At 51.9% G+C, this 16,503-nt stretch overlaps 2 protein-coding genes across 2 annotated transcripts; both read right to left on the minus strand.

Annotated features, from left to right (window-relative positions):
• Positions 1-2,330: 2,330 nt before the first annotated feature.
• On the minus strand, positions 2,331-9,310 carry raptor (regulatory associated protein of MTOR complex 1). The gene is given in 12 exon segments (XM_029111805.1): positions 2,331-3,145; positions 3,253-4,355; positions 4,462-4,742; positions 5,682-5,869; positions 5,990-6,210; positions 6,330-7,176; positions 7,345-7,774; positions 7,890-8,066; positions 8,158-8,363; positions 8,529-8,700; positions 8,899-9,083; positions 9,170-9,310. Coding segments are annotated over 11 exon segments (3,873 nt in total). The 5' UTR covers positions 9,170-9,310; the 3' UTR covers positions 2,331-3,082.
• A 5,485-nt stretch (positions 9,311-14,795) lies between these two features.
• On the minus strand, positions 14,796-16,045 carry LOC100906745 (60S ribosomal protein L22-like). Its single transcript, XM_018640041.1, has 3 exons — positions 15,899-16,045; positions 15,346-15,467; positions 14,796-14,970 (listed from the first exon to the last, which is right to left on the minus strand). Exons 1-3 carry the CDS (start codon positions 16,043-16,045, stop codon positions 14,796-14,798), a joined length of 444 nt encoding a protein of 147 aa, XP_018495557.1.
• Between the last annotated feature and the right edge of the window lie 458 nt (positions 16,046-16,503).

A 16,503-nucleotide genomic window follows, 5' to 3' on the forward strand; every position in this document is an offset into this window, starting at 1 on the left:
CAGCGGCATGACGGAACGTACTGATTATATTGGAGTGACATTGAACGAGCTTTAGGTCCCCCACCGCCAACATTGAAGAGGAACGATCTCTTGGAGAGCTGAGAGCTCCAATAGGATTTAATAAAGATTTTCGTCTGAAACCGATGCTTGTCCTTGTCATGTATTCCAATTCCTTCCGCCACCCATGAACTTCTGTGCGGAGCCGCAGACATTCACCGAAAAAGCCGCGCAGTGTTTTCGGTACGTTCGTAGCGGGCATCGACAGGTCGAGTCGCTCGTTAACCATAGGGCATGAAAGCTTTTTCGTTGAATCCATGGGAAGGATCCAGGAAGGCAATACTTATTCATGGCAGAACAACATGGAGAAAAACCGAGACGCTGCCTGATGTGTTCAGCGAAGAATCTGTCGGTGGCAGACACTCCGCAGACGTCCGTTGACCTTGGAGCGGAATACTGACGCCAGTGAATGGAAGGGTTGACGACGGTACTGCTGCGCGGTCTCTCCGTGCCCCACAAATCAAGCTTGAAGCCAACGCACCAAAGCCAAGAGACGGCAGAAGTCTCGGGGCAGTTTTTTTCTGCGTCTAACCAATGGAAGATTCGTCATGGAGCGTCATTGGTGCCTACGGCTCAAGACTCGGCTGCCGACTGGAGACGCAGGATTGAACACTCTTGTCTTGTCGGTTTTCTTCTCGCTTCGAATAATTATAATTATTATGAGCTCCGAAAAATCGTCATCGTATGATCCCCTTCTGTGTTTAATGATGAAATTTACCGTCCGCGATCATCGAATCGGAGCAGGAGACGCTCGCGCAAGTTTTTCCTGCATCGTGACTCGTGATTTCTAACTCAGATGCTGGAAGTCAAAGCTCCCGATCGACTTCGCTGTGAAGTTCCCGCCATAGTCCGTCGCTCCAAACGACAGCGAAAAGCCACCATCTCCTCAAATTATTATTCATCAGGCCAGAGTGATAACGATATTTTCCCGCCTGTAGTCTCCGGGATTCGTCGAAGTACATATCCGACTCGAAGATGGATCCGATTCAACAAATTTGGCCTGCACTGAACACGTGCGACGCGGACATTCCTTCCTACACGGTCACACAAGCTAGGATGATCCCGATCTATCAACTTGTACGATCGGCGCCGCCGCCAGAGAATCCCGTCCATATTGTATTCCACCAAGACCCAGCCCCGGAGCCCTCCAGAGGGGGAGCAGCGCCCGAGGAAACGAATGGACATATGGAGCCCCAGATAATGTGCCAGTATAAATTCTACCTGCCGCCTTCCAGCACTGGATGGTGTGTTCTGGCTTTGCCCGCATCATCCGATCCCCAAGATGTGCTTGGCGAAACATTTGGAACGGCCGCATCCGTAGACCAATCGACTTACGACGAACCTGTGGTACCCGTCCCGCTCGCGATACCCAGAGCCGAACTTGGAGCGCCAGGTCAGGCACCGGGAGCTCCGGGGAGCAAGGATGCTCGGGCTCCGGGCGCTGTGGCCCCGAAAGCAAGCGAAGTCAAATCCGAGGATTATGACTCGGAGGACGATGATTCCATTGACTCTGAACTGGCCATCGATGCCTCGTCTTGGTGATTGATGCTCAGATGAGAAATAAAGACTGGATTGCTCCTTTTCTCTCGAGAGCCCGTGCATGCTCGCTTTCCTTCCTCATTCCTCAAATCCAATCAGGCCGGCAAAAAGGATCGAACCTCGAGATGGGGGCATCTCCGACGGAGCTCGGGTCTGGCTCTTGCCACGGAGTTTCCAATGAGGAGATCTTTTTGGTCGAAATACATCATTTATTCCCGGCAACCGCTCCACAGCTTTTACTTGAAAGGCGTTATGAAACTCTGTTGTGGAAAATTAATTTAACTACATTATCATTCGTTGGTTTTCCTAGGGGCAAGGGAAATGGCGTCGAGAGCTTAACTGCAGGACAAATGGACTCTCCTCACCAACTGCTTCTACATCAGGGCTCATCAGCGCGGCCCCGAGGCAACCGCCCCTGTGCGGCGTGGCAGATGATCGACGACAAGGCACTGGTAATCAGATGATGATACACTCATTTCGATCGATCCTTGAGAACTTTCTCCTTGCCGAGCAGCTGGCCTGCAGACTCTCCGTGAGCATTCTCCGTCCACCAATCACGCGTCCATTTGCAAAAATTCATACTCGTGCGACATTCTTCCCTGTCCGGAATTATACACACTAGTTCTCGCTAAAAAATTGTATTTTTTCCTAATATATCTCATAGATGTGTTCATGCGAACGTATTAACTACGATAAATCCGTCCATCCATTCTCTCTTTGATCCGAAAACAGTTCGCATGAGCCCCACGCGCGATTCCTCCCTGTCGGTCAAGCACAGTCACGCTTATGTTCATGATTCATATACTAGGCTCGTTGAGGAGCTTTCTCCTCCTATATTCTTTGCACAAAAACAACATTAACGACGGTAGATCATCGTTTACACCTTCGAAATCATAGGTAATATCATCCTCATCATTTTTTCCACCGCGTTCCGTAGTCGAAACGCTTTTAGGGTCTCCGAAAATTGGGCCTATATTCTCCAAGCTTTGTACCGCTTATCTTCTCCGACAAAGTTCCGTCCGACGATCGCTCGATATGATCCCGCGAATAAGAGGAAACGAATCGTCGCTCAAAGTTCCAGCTGAAAATTCCGAGAGCGATGTCTTCGGCTCCCGGACTCCCCTTTGACTACACATGCGCGTCGTTACTTCTCCGGAGATGGAGGCGAGGTCGGCCTTCAAGTGAAAGATTCAATTGCCAACAAAGTTGCCAAGTTTCCATGAGAGTTGATAACTGCTTCGCCGGGACCTCCGACAGGGCCTCAATATATGTTTTCTACAGTCGAGATGGCAAGGAAAGCCCCGCTCAATGTCCCTGGTGAATATTTTCGCCAGGAAAGCTTTTTGGTGTAAAATAAAAGAGGCCAACCTCTATAGTCTAATCCCGTATTCCCCGCCCACTAGCGCATAATCCGAGCATGGTTTGGGTCCGCGGCGTGGCGGGACCTTCGAAGTTTTTGGGACGCAGCCGACGCGAGTTGACTCCTTCAGTTCTTCCGCCTTGTGTACAGTGAAACGGTCATGTCTTGAGTAGCTGTAGCTAGACTCATCTGAAAGAATTCAGAAACTTCAGTTCCTTTCTCGCGTGTCGTCGGCTCAACATGCATCTCCCTCGACGAGGTTCCTATTCCCTACCGACTGCAAAGATCTAACGAACCTTGTATGGATGGAACGCGATCGCGTTCACCGACGCCAGTCTTTGGCCTGAGAACCAGTCTTGATGCGGCTTCACTACTTGAGGGGCGGCGTCTTCCTCTATAACCACGATATTCTGGCTCTGAGTTCCACAAGCGATCGCTCCGGGGAAGAAGGGATGGACCGCCATACAAGTGAGATCCTGTTGGGAGAGCTGTGTCATACGCTTCTCCGAGTGATTGCTGCCCGCGGCCAGGTGTCGGTATCGGATATCGCCTGCGACCGATGCCGAAGTCAACATTTGCTTGTTGGCATCGAGATGAACTCCGACCACCTGACCGTGATGGTCGCGCGCATTCAGGACCGGCCGGCAACCTTTCGAGGGCATTCTCCTATCGAAGAGCTTCACCGAACCGTCGCGCATTCCGACCGCGAGCAAGAAGCCGCCGACATTCCTATCGACCGACACGCAGCGCACCGACTCATCGGCGTCGACGGACATGTCCAAAATGCGACGTTCCTGGTTCATGTCCCAGAGACGGACCACCCGCATGTCTCCGCAGGTGATCAGCTGACACTGGGTCTGGTCCCAGTCGAGGAGTACGCCGCTGCACTTCAAGGACGTCTGGATTTCCGGAGCGTCTAACATGCAGTTGAAGGCCGTCACGAGCTCTACCGGTTCGGGCTTTCGAGGATTGTAAAACGACGAGTAGGTGTTCGCCCACGCGCGTACGGCACCGTCTGTCGTCGCCGTCAACAGCAGACATCGATCGTGGTGAGCATTGACGAGCACGGTCGACGATATTCGAGGATAATTTCTGATTGGGGACCGACTCGAGAAGCGCATATTGTGCTTATCGAGAACGTCTAGTTCGACCATTCGTTCCGTGTCGAACACAACAACCTGCTGAGAGTCGGATACAAAGAGTAGCGGTTCAAAAGGATGAAACACCGCACTGCTTGGCGATGAAGACAATCTCTTCACGAACTGCTGCTCCTCAAGTTTGGCGAGTACTTTGTAGGATTCGGTTCGTAAAGCTTGAGCGGCCTGTCTTCGAACGGTAGCGTTGCGCATGAACCGAAATTCAGCTTTTGAATAAGAGAGCGCATCGCGATCTTCGGGCTCTTCGTCCGCCTTCTGGAAAGGAACGATTCCCTCTTAAGTTCGTGAACCTGATCCCACCAACGAACCTTTCCGAGCGGGTCGGAAACCATTGTACCGAGAAGATACGATGCGTTCCTTCATAGATACAATCCCGCTGCAGTCTCCGTCGGAGCAGAGATGCATTTCAATGGGGTAACGATTCGGCACTTACATCGTTCAGACTTGGTCTCTGGATCTGTCTTGTAAGAATATCCAGGAAATTCGTCCTGACCACAGGATTAGCCACTAGCTGGTAACTGGATTCTTGAACTTCCCCGTTCGCTTGAGGGGCGTTGTGCTCTTGAAGGGTGACTGAGGGCCGATTTTCTTTGACGAGCGGTAGAGTATTGTCGAAATTCCGTCTGGGCCTAATTCATCGGATAATTGTTTAGAACAATCAACCCAGCTGCATTCTCGAATAAGGTACATTGACTGCTCCGGCTCGATACATAAACTCTGTTGGGTCTGTCACTCGATGTTCTCCTCCAAGGACACGACCATCGGTATCAGAATGGTCACAGAAGCGAGCATCCAAACAAAGCAATGTCAGAATGTCTTTCCCTTTCCGCGGGACCCTTCGTCGTGGATTCGATCGTTATCCAGAATTAGGCGGTACCAAAAACTCAGGGGAAAGCAGAGATGCACAGCGAGCACATTCGTGGAGGAGACGGAAATTACGCAATTATAGGCAAAGAGAAGAATGGAAGAATAGCGAAGGAGCCCTGATGCATACCTCACCACCCTTGAATGAGAAAACGCTGGACTAAGACTCCGCAAAGAGTCACTCATCCTCACTCCGTGGTACATGCTTGAAGACCTTGAAAGAGCGGTTGGAAGAGCCCTGTCTACCTCGTCTTGACCATTTGCACTGCAACCAAGCATTCCGCAGACTGAGTCAATGGCCTCGAGACAGCATTCGACAGCTCTATGATTAATTTCCATTTCAGCTATGGAGAAACTTCAAAGCCGCATTCGCCGTGTTAACACTCTGGAGCCAAATTAGTTACAGACGAACCATTCAATCACTCGGTAAGCTTTTCTATCTTTCATCGGTCGGTCACTCGATAGATCACCTCATCGAGTTGATTATTATCGAGCGCCCGAACGTGACCTATCGATGCATCATCCGACCTATCGAGATACCTAGGTATATCCAGCTAACGGCTCAATGTTGGATTAGAGGATGGAAAGGTAGCCAAATCATCAGCTCATGATCGTGCATCTTGCCGCCACCATCTAGAATCTAGAGAAAGATTGTTCCTCGTCACATTCGAGGTCTGCGCTGGAATCGCGATCCGAATACTCACAGATACGAGTTAGCTCCCGATGGGGACGATGGTTCCGAATGGGATGTGTTCGTCGAGTTTGCTATCGTCGTCGCACCCGACGTCGAGGGATTATTGCGTAGATGATCTCGGGAAGGTCGCCGGAACGCGATCATCGTCTCAGCTTTATCTCTATACATCCGAACCAGCGTGTTCGTCATATCGCTCACCTGTATAGGGAATATATCGCTGACCGAGTGTTCGCTGTCATATAGAGGTCGAGTTCTTTTCCAAAAATGAGAGTTCGGCGATTGGCTGACCCGAAAGCGATATCCCTCATGGGCACTAACTTTTTCATGGGGGTCCGCAGTCGCTAGAGAGTTCAGGAACTTCCATGTCTTCGCATGCTGCGGATGGACCGTATTCTGGAGGAGAACCGACCCACTCGACTGCGACGGTAGGGAATTTCCGGAAGATATTCTCCGCATCCTCGTTTGTTCGATCGCCATGACACCCGTACACGGAGCCGTGCTCGGCGGAGTCCGCACCCCGTCGACAATGGTGGGGACGACTGGAACGAGCAGGATAGGTAGGATGAAGATTGGTTCGCTCGCTGGGAATCCTGTGTAGCTCTCCGCATCACCGACCGGATAGCGTTCAGGAGTCGATAAGCGTTAGGAGGATACTCACAGAAGTTTGATGCGCTCTTTACTCGGACCTGCTTCGAAGCCGCTGGACTGGTGGGCGCATCCGAACAGGTCGAGCAACCTTTTCGCTCATCCTGTAGCGTTTGGTAAGCCGCCGTCACGTATTGCGTGTCGAAAACGCAGAGGAGCCATTGCAGGGCCACCACGAGCTCTTGACGGACCAGAGGACTCGCATCCCACTGCATATTCGTAACGAGGATATTCCCTAGTTGACTATCGGTGTTATCCGCATGGGACGTCCGCTCCGTTTGAGAATTCAGCATGGTGCCCAAGGCGAAAACAGCGGCGGCGCGGACCTCAGCTGAGGGATCTTGAAGTAGAGGCACGAGTCGCTCGTGGGTCGATGAGCGGATACCGAGCCATTTCGCTTCGCAGTAACCGTCCCACAGACGACCGAGTAAGATGCAGAGCCATTTTTTCAGACCTTCCGGAAGGTTGTCCGATAGCAGCTCGGTGCATGCCGCGACGACCGGCCGCTGCAGACAGACTTTCTGACCCTTGTGGTGACCATCAGCACAAAGACACGATAGGATAAATGCCGCCATGGTGCGATACTTCATTGGCAGTGTGGCGTCCTGGAGCGAATCCAGGAAGTACTTGTGAGAGTTCTCGCGTACTAAATCCACTTGGTAGGTGCAATCTACTGCGAGAATCTTCGCCCAGATGAATACGAGCAGCGGGCGGAGTTCACGGGCTTGACTTAGCAACAACTTGAGGATGTACGGGAAGATTCCGACTGATAGGGCTAGAGACACTGCCCACGGTCCGAGGTCTAGAAATTTTCCTAACAGCTCGAGGGCCCGAGTTCTGTGAACCTGACTCAACAACACCTGAAGGAAATATTCAGCCCTCAGATATCGGTCCCATCTTGATGCTCGATCCTATTCCTAATGCATATATGATCATTAATCACAACATTATATTGTTTATATTGTTGTCATATTTACACCGGAGGTGCGAAAAATTTTCGAAATCGACGCGGAGCGAGACCACATTACCTGCAGAACTATGGGGAGTTGCTCCGGCGGCGACGGCTGCGCATCCAAGGAACTAAACCTCAACCAGACCTCGAAGGCCGTCAACTGATCGGCGAAAAATTGTGAATGAGAGAACGGGGTGTCGTTCTTCAACATGCCCGGTAGTTGACGTAAACAGCTGTCTAGAGCCAGATCCCAGGCCTGCCACATAGGGTGTTGGAACGTTTTTGGCAGAGCAGGACTCGATTGTGGATTGCAATCGTAGACTCTCATCACTCTCTCGGCCAACAGAAAATTTCGAAATAGTGAGGCGACAAGCAAATCCTGTCGGAATAACTTTTGAAATAGTGTCTTTGGGAGAACGTTCCACGCGATTGTATCAGTGATTGCGGTAAATATCCAATTCAATTCTCCGAGCATTGTCTTCCGGTCTGTCAGTAGGCCGGGAATGCTGAAATGATTTTTGAATATCTTCAACTCGTCTATTTCGGACAGGGTTCAGGTTCGACATCCTGACTCCAGATGATCCGTTGGACTCGAATCGGGGGGAACGTGAGGGAACTCACTTGTCGATGTCCTCTGGCGTGAGATCGGGAACAAGTTTAAATGAATTATTCAACACGTAACATTTCAAAGCCATTTGGATAGGTGTGGTCAGACACGCCGTGAACATGTCCGCGGGTAGCGAGGGATCCATGGGCAGGATTTCGTCCTGACGACATGCTGCGAGCTGGATGCAGTTCCTGCAGAGAAGAGATCGTCAAGTCCAGATCGGAGCACCGAGCACAGAGCGGCAATCATGTGAGAGGAGTAACCCAAGACGGGAGTACTTACTCGTACGAGGCCGTACACGTCTGACCGTTTTGTAGAGTACTCGTCATACAAGCCGTATGCTGGTCGTTCCGTTGACCCTCTATCGTCCAAGTTTGTAATTTCGAGAGCAGGATTCCCGCCGCTGAACAATCGTACACGTAAATGGACGGTGATCCCATCCATTGGTGAAGATCGTATAAGGACAGCGGTATGTATTGAGTATATTGCTGAAAGGCGAAAAATAGTCGACTGAGTTTTTCTGCCCTCTCCGATTCCGTACGATGCCACGGATCTGTCTCCGACAGAGACGAACACAACCAGCGTCGCTGACCGGTCATGGTTGATTGGCGGTTGGTATTGAACGAGACCAGATATCTCAATCATGAACCTACCCTATTGAAAACCCAAATTTCTCCATTGTGCGTAGGTTTGGGCACTCCGTGTCCATTGTAATGAAACAGAACTCGTTCATCCTTGGCGCTTTTTCTCAGACTTGTGCAGAGCTTCTTGACGTCATCGAACGTAGGATCGAGCGCCTGCTTGTATCTCGCTCTCGTTTGCCATCTGATAAGCATAATTAGTATACACGAATTAATATCGAAGGAGTATTTTCAGTAATACGAATTAGCGGGATCGTTTTCTCGTTAGCAACCCGAGTCTCATCTCCCGGTGGAAGAGAGACCGCGGTTGACATTCTGAGGATTCCGGGACCAGCAGGCCTTCGCCTGAACTGATAGGGACTCCGGTGCCGATCCGACTTACTTCTCGTATTGCTTTTGGAGAGCTTGACCGATCTGATCCAGCACCTTGGTTGAAGGTGTTTTCGCCATATTGGCAATCGGATCGATCCAGCATTCCATTCTGGCGCAGGGATTGATCTTGACGACGTCGGGCGGATCCACCCCGATATTTAGACACATTACCAACGCCACGCTGTTGGTCCGCATCTGGAAGGATCCAATGGAGCTCCTTCAGGCTCGCTCCAACAGCCTACAGGACATCGAAAACACTGTAACGACGGCGCGGGACTCACCCGCTCTTTTGGTCGGAACGTCTGAGGTAGCAGGGCAGGGTCTTCTGCAGGGTAATGCTTGCCCTTCTTCGGCTGATAGATGGGCAGCTCACGCTCTTCGCAGAGCTTCTTGAGTTCTTGCTTCGAAAGCTGTTCGAAGCGCAGCAGTCCCTTCGGGGAGATGACGGCCAAGGAGGGAGAACCCCGGCCCCCCATGGCCACCCCGACTGGCATGTGATAGCGAGGAGACTGATTTCTCACGACTGGAAACGAATTCAGACTTTATTGTTTCGGCCGCTTCTATCGAGGACGATTGGTCCCTGTACAGTGCTTTTCCTCTCGGAGGGCTTTCCTCGGCACTCTAGCTCTACCTGGCCGTTCCGAAAATTCAATGTGTGGAGATCTTAAAGTCGAAATCGTAGCGTTCCCAGACAACCGTAAAGCTTTGGCGGCGATAAGCGCTAATTCCCCCGCTGACCGATCGAGTACCGAAACGCAGACAAATATCGCTTACATCTGACCGACCAAATCTGCCTTTCTGTGCACTGGGATAGCGAGTTCGCCCACGAGCAGTATCTATCTCCGAGAAACTCGAGAAAGGAATGCGGAAAATCATAACGTCTCACCACCTACATCAGTGACGTCTGAACGATGTCGAAGACTCAGGCTCCCGAGGACATTAGACCGGCACTCGATTCGGAAGCTTGTATCAAAGGGCTCGGAACCTGACAAGGATCGTTATACCGGTTTAGCGAAACTCTGGATCGCAAGGGGTTCTCAGAATGAGACTATCCTTCGTCAGTTCCCTTAATTCTCGCGCGGAAGACTGGAGCATCCGTTCGATCGAAGTGTGGTTGCTCACGGATATGGAATGGATATGGCACGGAGCAACTGAGGTCCCACGCACAAGCACGAAGGGGTGAGCGGGTAGGTGACATCGAACTTGACAACACCGGGAGCGTCGAATAGACTTTGGACCTACTGCAGGAGAGCAAGGTCACACACCGGCAGATCAAGGTAGAGGAGCGCGACCAACATGTAGTAAAACGTGAAGACGTCTTCTCGACGGCGAACACTTGTTAGCCATTGACCCATAGTAATCATCGATTCCGACAGTTGAGACTGGAAGCCATGTGGACGGACGACCAAATAGACTAGCGCGCCGTTGGGCAGACACGCGGAACTGGCCAAACGACTGAAACGAGAAAAGTCGGCGACGTTTCTCGTTGCGTTCGTCGTACGAAACGGTGGGCGACCTGACTTCGTCGCTTGCTTGAAAGCATTGCGGAACGGTGCGCGCCGAGCGGATCGAGCGCTAATCGGCATCTCAACGGACTTCCGGCATTTACTTAACGCCGAGAGATCCAGATTGAAGATCAGTGCATGATTTTTCGCAGACGATTTGATCGGGAGTTTCAGGAATCGGTCTTCGCATGACATCGAGATATACAAACAAACGAACAAACAAACGAACGGTACACAAAAGTATTAAACACAAACGACGAGGACCTGTTGATCTTCCTCCAGCATAGATGAATGTAGGAATTGGATGGGAGTACATGGCTGGGAGAGTCGCTTCGGTCTACTGACCTGGCTGAAAATTCCATAACCACATGCCCCGTTTTATCAGGAGACTGTTCAGAGTTCGGAGCAGCTCACGCGATGTGAATCTGCGCCCATGAGCGACATGCGCGTCATCTCGTGACGTTGCACTTGTGCCGCTGTGGCTCGGAGCGCGACCTATTCGTCGCATGTGACGTACGGGACTCCTTCACGTCACGTAATGTCTGACTGACGTCCGTTGTCAGCAGCATTCCGGTCGCAGGAGGGACAGCAGACGCGACGGCGAGAATACTCAAGATTACATCCGAAGAGGCAATATCAATAACGATACAGAACGCTACGATCATTTGATCTGATCGGACCGGAAGCGATGATGCACTCAGCTGGTCCACACTTCATTTAGGCCTCACGTCAGTCGATGCCTCCACGCGTCTACGTAGCATGTACAAAGGGCTGTCAGCTAGAGAGAGGGAACGGAACTGAACAACGGCCCGTCTTGGAGCGACGAGCAAGGCAGTGACGTAGGTTCGAGTCGCCCGATATGGTTCTGATGGCTACCTATCAGAGCACTACGCGACGCGATTCGAGTAGATGACATCCACGAGAAAAAAACGACGGACGTGGCTTCGGTGACGCGATTCGATCCCGGAACTCATGAATAGAGTTGGCGGAGACGCGCAGAGCGAGAAAAGCGCGAAAACAGCGCGTCGACTGCCGAATCGGGAATTCCCGACAGATAAACCTCTGAGAGAGAAAGACAAGTCACATCGTGGGGAGGAGAAGAGACTTCGACGAGCACCGGGAGCTATTCAGCGACCTGAAGCCGACCGGATGATTCTCGCATCCATAAGGGGCGAAGCCTACGAAATTCGGGAGAAGGCGAACAACGTGTGGCCCGAGTATTCCCGATCGTCGGAAGGCGCTAGCACCCACCCGCGCTACCATCCCGCGTGGTCCGTCAATCAGCCTAACCCAACGACCCTTTCGCGGAGTTTCCAGAGAAGCACGCACGCGAGGGCTTTCGCTCAAATGAGAGAAATCCTTGTTTCACCCTACTACGACTCTCGCCGCTCTCGTACCGAGCAGTCAATTTTTTCATCAATTATCCGAGCAGTCGACTTGCGTTAGCCAACCCGGCAATAACCGCTGACCACGACAGCCGTCTGCCCGATTGAGATCGCGGCAGCGAGCTTTGGAAGCATTCGAAGAGATGATTTCCGAGGCAATTCGCAGCGATTTCTAGATCCGTGACAACGCGACGAACACCCGCTATGGTCACAAGGCGTGATCGTCCAAAGCATCACCTAACGACGCAAAATGCCACTCATCGCCGTCGCTGCCTCCCTCAATGGATGAAGGCGATAGTGAAGAACTTCACGATCTCTAAAAGCGATTTGGACATGGTCAACCCGCCCTACAGGAACCGAAACGGGGCTCTCATGCTGCCATTTATTGACACTGCTCTCGCCGAATGCGCGACCGATATCTTCACGCTAGGGGTAGTAAAGGTAGTAGTAGTTCACGACGCGCGACGCACGAGGTGTCGATTCGGGAGAATCGATCCGATACGCATTCGAGGGGAGTTTATGGGTCGGCAACAATAAATCTGACGCGATGCACCTTGATTGTTTTTATTCCGATCGTGTTGTGCCGGGGCGTGCGTGTGTTTGTGTGTGAATGAGTGAGTGTTGAAACATCATCACAGAGCACCACATGGGCGGCTAGTGGCGGTCACCAGTAACGGAACTCATTAATGCGCAATTGCTCGAGGCTGCCACCCCGAGATCCGCATCAGGGCGACCAGGGCTGGCTAGTTTCTCCGTTTCGCAGAGGAACTTGGTCTCTCTGGCGGAAAAAAACTTACCAAAACAAACAAGAGTCCGAACTCAGCTGAAAACCATGTGTCGTTGATGGAATACCGTCGCACGGTCGAATTCGCGGTCGAGGTTTGCGAATGATCCCGCAGGCGCGAATGTTCTCTCATCGGAACTCCGTCGACAGAAGCCGACGTAACAGTTTGCACAGTTTGCTTATTACAGGAGATGATCACAAGGTCCGAAATCCTTAACGGACTTGGTCTGTGTACATTTTCTGCTACTACGCAAAATGCTCGTTAGTAGACTTCAAAATGCGCAGGGAAGCAGCGACACCCGAACGTTGTTCCTCTAGAACGCTGGAACGATATATCCGATCAAGAGTCCATCCAGAACACGAAGAAACGCAGTAGGAATGATCGCTATAAGGTGTCCTAAAGCGAAGTTGGGACGTCTACGATCGCAGACGACTCGACGGTGATCGATGATGATGATGATCGCTGCCTGGGGGTCTCCAAACCAAGACAGCCGTGTTCTCCTCCTCCACCTCCTCCGGGTCTTCCGTCGTAGCAGAGGGGTGATATTCACGAACAAATGCTGAGCATTCTAGAACGGCGCGCTTGTTCGGAGGAATATTCCCTTGAGCTTCCCCCGCAGGGCGTGAAAACCAGGTAAAGGCCACAGCCACGGTCCGTCGCGCTCGACATCCTGCCGACTGAAATCCTTTCTCTGACTATCATCTTTCGAGCCGAGAGCGGAGAACGCTCTGGGATGACATATTTCTACGCGGGCGTGATCGCGAGATCGCATATGACTTCATGACAGGGACTAGAGACATTTGCGCAGGACAATCGACAAGTCCGATCCGGGAGGTCGAGAATCTTCACTTGATATACAAAAATATTCGATGTAGGGAAAGATGGCAGCGTAACGGGACGCCGTCCCCGGAACAGTCTGACGCATTAGCCGGAGCGAATGATGCTGAGAGACAGCGAACAAGAACTCGCAGAGCGCAGCGCGACATACTAGAACGTTGTGCTGACGATGATCTTTGCTCGCAGGCGAGAATGCTCTTCTACATAGAATGGCCCGAGCTTCGACCGCCTCGCACCGGAATGAAGTAGAGTAAGGGCCGAAATCGAGCGGAAAATCCGTTTCGTTTTCTATCCGTCCAAGGGAACCTATGGCAGCGTGCAAAAAGTCAGAGCCAAGCTCTCAGCGGTGAAGGTATCGCTCATCAGGTGTCGCGCCATACGCCGGGGCCGCGCCGCGGCGGCCGTCACTCCACGCATGCGGACCGTGGAAGACTTATCGAGAATACGAGCACAGGTCCGTAGAAGTTATTAGCTCCTCGACGATGAACCGAGTTCACAGGAGCTACTCCCAACGTTCCAGTTCCATCGCCCGAGCGCAAGAGCCACCACACGCTCCCTTCCGCATTTACCGGTTATCGCGCTCACGGCGTCTGATCGCTTGACGTCGATAAGCATGACTCCGGAGTGTTTGCCTTACAACTCGAGGTCCGATTCGCTCCCTATGAAATCCCATCGCTTCGCCTCTCAGTCTTACGTGATCATGGAGGATGAGCGAAGCGAGGCGATCCTATGATCCTGAATACAACGTACAGCTGAACTTTTCGACACCGAAGATGAATCGTCCACACGAGTTCCATCTCATTTCTTCTTGGCTTAGCTCTCCTCGTTCGATATCGATGAGGGGTGTCCCATCGCAAGTTTTCTATTCCGAGACCCACTGCAAGTTTTCTATTCCGAGACCCACTGCAAGTTCTCGGAAAAATCACAGATCCGATACGCATCACAGCTTATCGCGCTCTTCGTCACGAGAAACTGATCCTTATTACCAATCTAGCCACCTTATCGGTCACTGAGCGGAGCCAGCCTCTGATTGCGGGCCCCCGGAGAGCAGAGACTTGTCGGAGTGATTCGGCGATTCACCCGTTTCTCTAGTCTCACCCCGACCCAATCAAGATTCGACTCCCCGGGAAAATCAATAATTTTTCCTAATTGGCGTGAGCCGCGTGATGCAGTACTGGGGAGGAACTCGACCTGGGAAACCAGACTGATCCGGCTGCATGTGCGTAGGTATAAGAAGCCCACCATGTACATATATCTCCGCACTCTCCGATTCTCACGGAGTTTCCGAATTCATGACGTGCGCGCGCACGAGGCACTGGCTTTCGATCACCCCGTACACCTCCTCAAATTTCTGATCGATGGAAGACAGTGGTGTGTTTTATCCTTTCGAACACTTCATTCGTTTGCCTCTTCCTCCTCGCCCTCGTCTTCGTTGGGCACTTTGTGGTACACGAGCTCGAAGGCGTCTTTGGTGGTCGAAACAACTTCTTGGTGAGATACTTCAGATACGTGGAATGAGAACGGGGGCAATTCAAAGTCTGGATCTATCCTCAGCGCGATGCGTGACTCCCTAAGAACGAATGTCGTTGAGTTTTCGGCACCGGCCTTGCCATTTGAGGCAGGCGGGCTTCCTAGATAGCTCCGAGTTGCAACCGTAGTGCGGCAGCGTCCTGGACTTATCCAGCCTTGTGACCGTGGCAAAAGGGGGTTTCCAGGTTCACTTTCGAAATTGTTGCTCGAGTATTCGGCACCGAACTGAGGTAGAGCGCTAAGATAGGCTTCTTAAGTCTGCACTCCCGTATTCAACTCGAATGGCAGTCTCCAGGCCTGAGGGGACCGCGGCGTAGGAGATTCGTCGTTTCGCGCACCGCAGACCCGATTCTCCGTCGAAGCGATTCGGGATCGCTTCGTCAATCAATTTCATGTCAAGGAAACCGAATCTCACCTTTTGGAGAACGCGATGTTGGAGGTGATGAGGATCTTGTTTTTTTCGCGGGACACGACGATCTCCTTCCCGAGGTTGTTGGTCTTGTTGTTGGCCTTGATCCTGCTGTTCAAGAAGGCCTCCTGTAACGTTCAGGGCGATTGGGAAAATCGTCAGACGGTGACACAAAAAGTCTGCCTGGAGTAGAGGGGGAACCAGCAAGCAAGCCTAACGTCAACAAAGCATGAAACCAAATACTCGAGCCCAAATCGGCGATTAATCGATAACTTTCTTAGGGGCGTGTTGATTCGAATCGGAGAAGATCCAATCCAGGAATAGGACCCTCCAGCCGAAAGCCCAATCAGAGCTGGAGAATTCAGCAGCGAACGGCAGCGTTGGTTGCGATGAATTCGTTACTCGAAGTTCAGAAACCTACGCATGTTGGCATGGGGAGTTCTACCATCCGGGTCGTAGCATTTCGTTACGGACTCGGTCCACTCGGCCAGCATTCTCAGCTTACGCGGGAATGGCCTCGAAGAGCCTGAGCTACTGGTCTTCGGAGCGAACCACTTACGAACTCGCTGACTTTCATGATGCCATCTTCGACGGGGTTGGCACAGTCGACGAATAATTCCAGTTGACCTTTCTCGCCTCCGACCTTCTTGACGCTGCTGGACAGGCTGTAGTGGGCCGCCCGCGGCGGCCAACGGACTCGATTCATTCCCGGAGAACGACGATGTGTAATAAACATTCGGCTATCCGCCATTCACTCTGCTAGACGTATTCTCAGTGTCGTAGTGTGGTGATCTCCCACAAGGCGCCTGCTCATTTGAGCAGAGGCGCGCACAGGGGGGGGAGCCAAGGGGGCCATGGCCCCCACCAAAATTCTTCGGTTTCAATGCTGAAGTATGGACCCCGAGGAGGCGCGTCATCATTTTTGGTCGTCTGGCCCCCTCCAAAACTCTAGTTTCCCCCCCCAAAAAAAATTCTGTTCGCGCCCCTGCATTTGAGCGCAGTTCAATTCGAGCGCGATCAACTTGCGCGCGTGTCCGATTTGCGCGCGTGTCCGACTTGCGCGCAGGTCAAGTGGAGTCTCAGGAGCTTGAATCGATATGCAAGGGCAGAACGAACGGGATTTTAGCGATCAGACAAAGCGACGCTTGATTTATTCCATGCAGT

This window comes from Galendromus occidentalis, unplaced genomic scaffold (assembly GCF_000255335.2).
Source record: "Galendromus occidentalis unplaced genomic scaffold, Mocc_1.1 scf7180000077471, whole genome shotgun sequence".
NCBI lineage: Eukaryota > Metazoa > Arthropoda > Arachnida > Mesostigmata > Phytoseiidae > Galendromus > Galendromus occidentalis.

Excerpts from the sequence above, each read along its gene's own strand:
- LOC100906745 (XM_018640041.1), bottom strand. The coding sequence starts at position 16,045 with ATGAATCGAGTCCGTTGGCCGCCGCGGGCGGCCCACTACAGCCTGTCC. Across the intron at positions 15,468-15,898 it reads TCATGAAAGTCAGCGAGTTC|GAGGCCTTCTTGAACAGCAG; the intron begins GTAAGTGGTTCG and ends TGAACGTTACAG. Across the intron at positions 14,971-15,345 it reads AACATCGCGTTCTCCAAAAG|GGAGTCACGCATCGCGCTGA; the intron begins GTGAGATTCGGT and ends ATTCGTTCTTAG.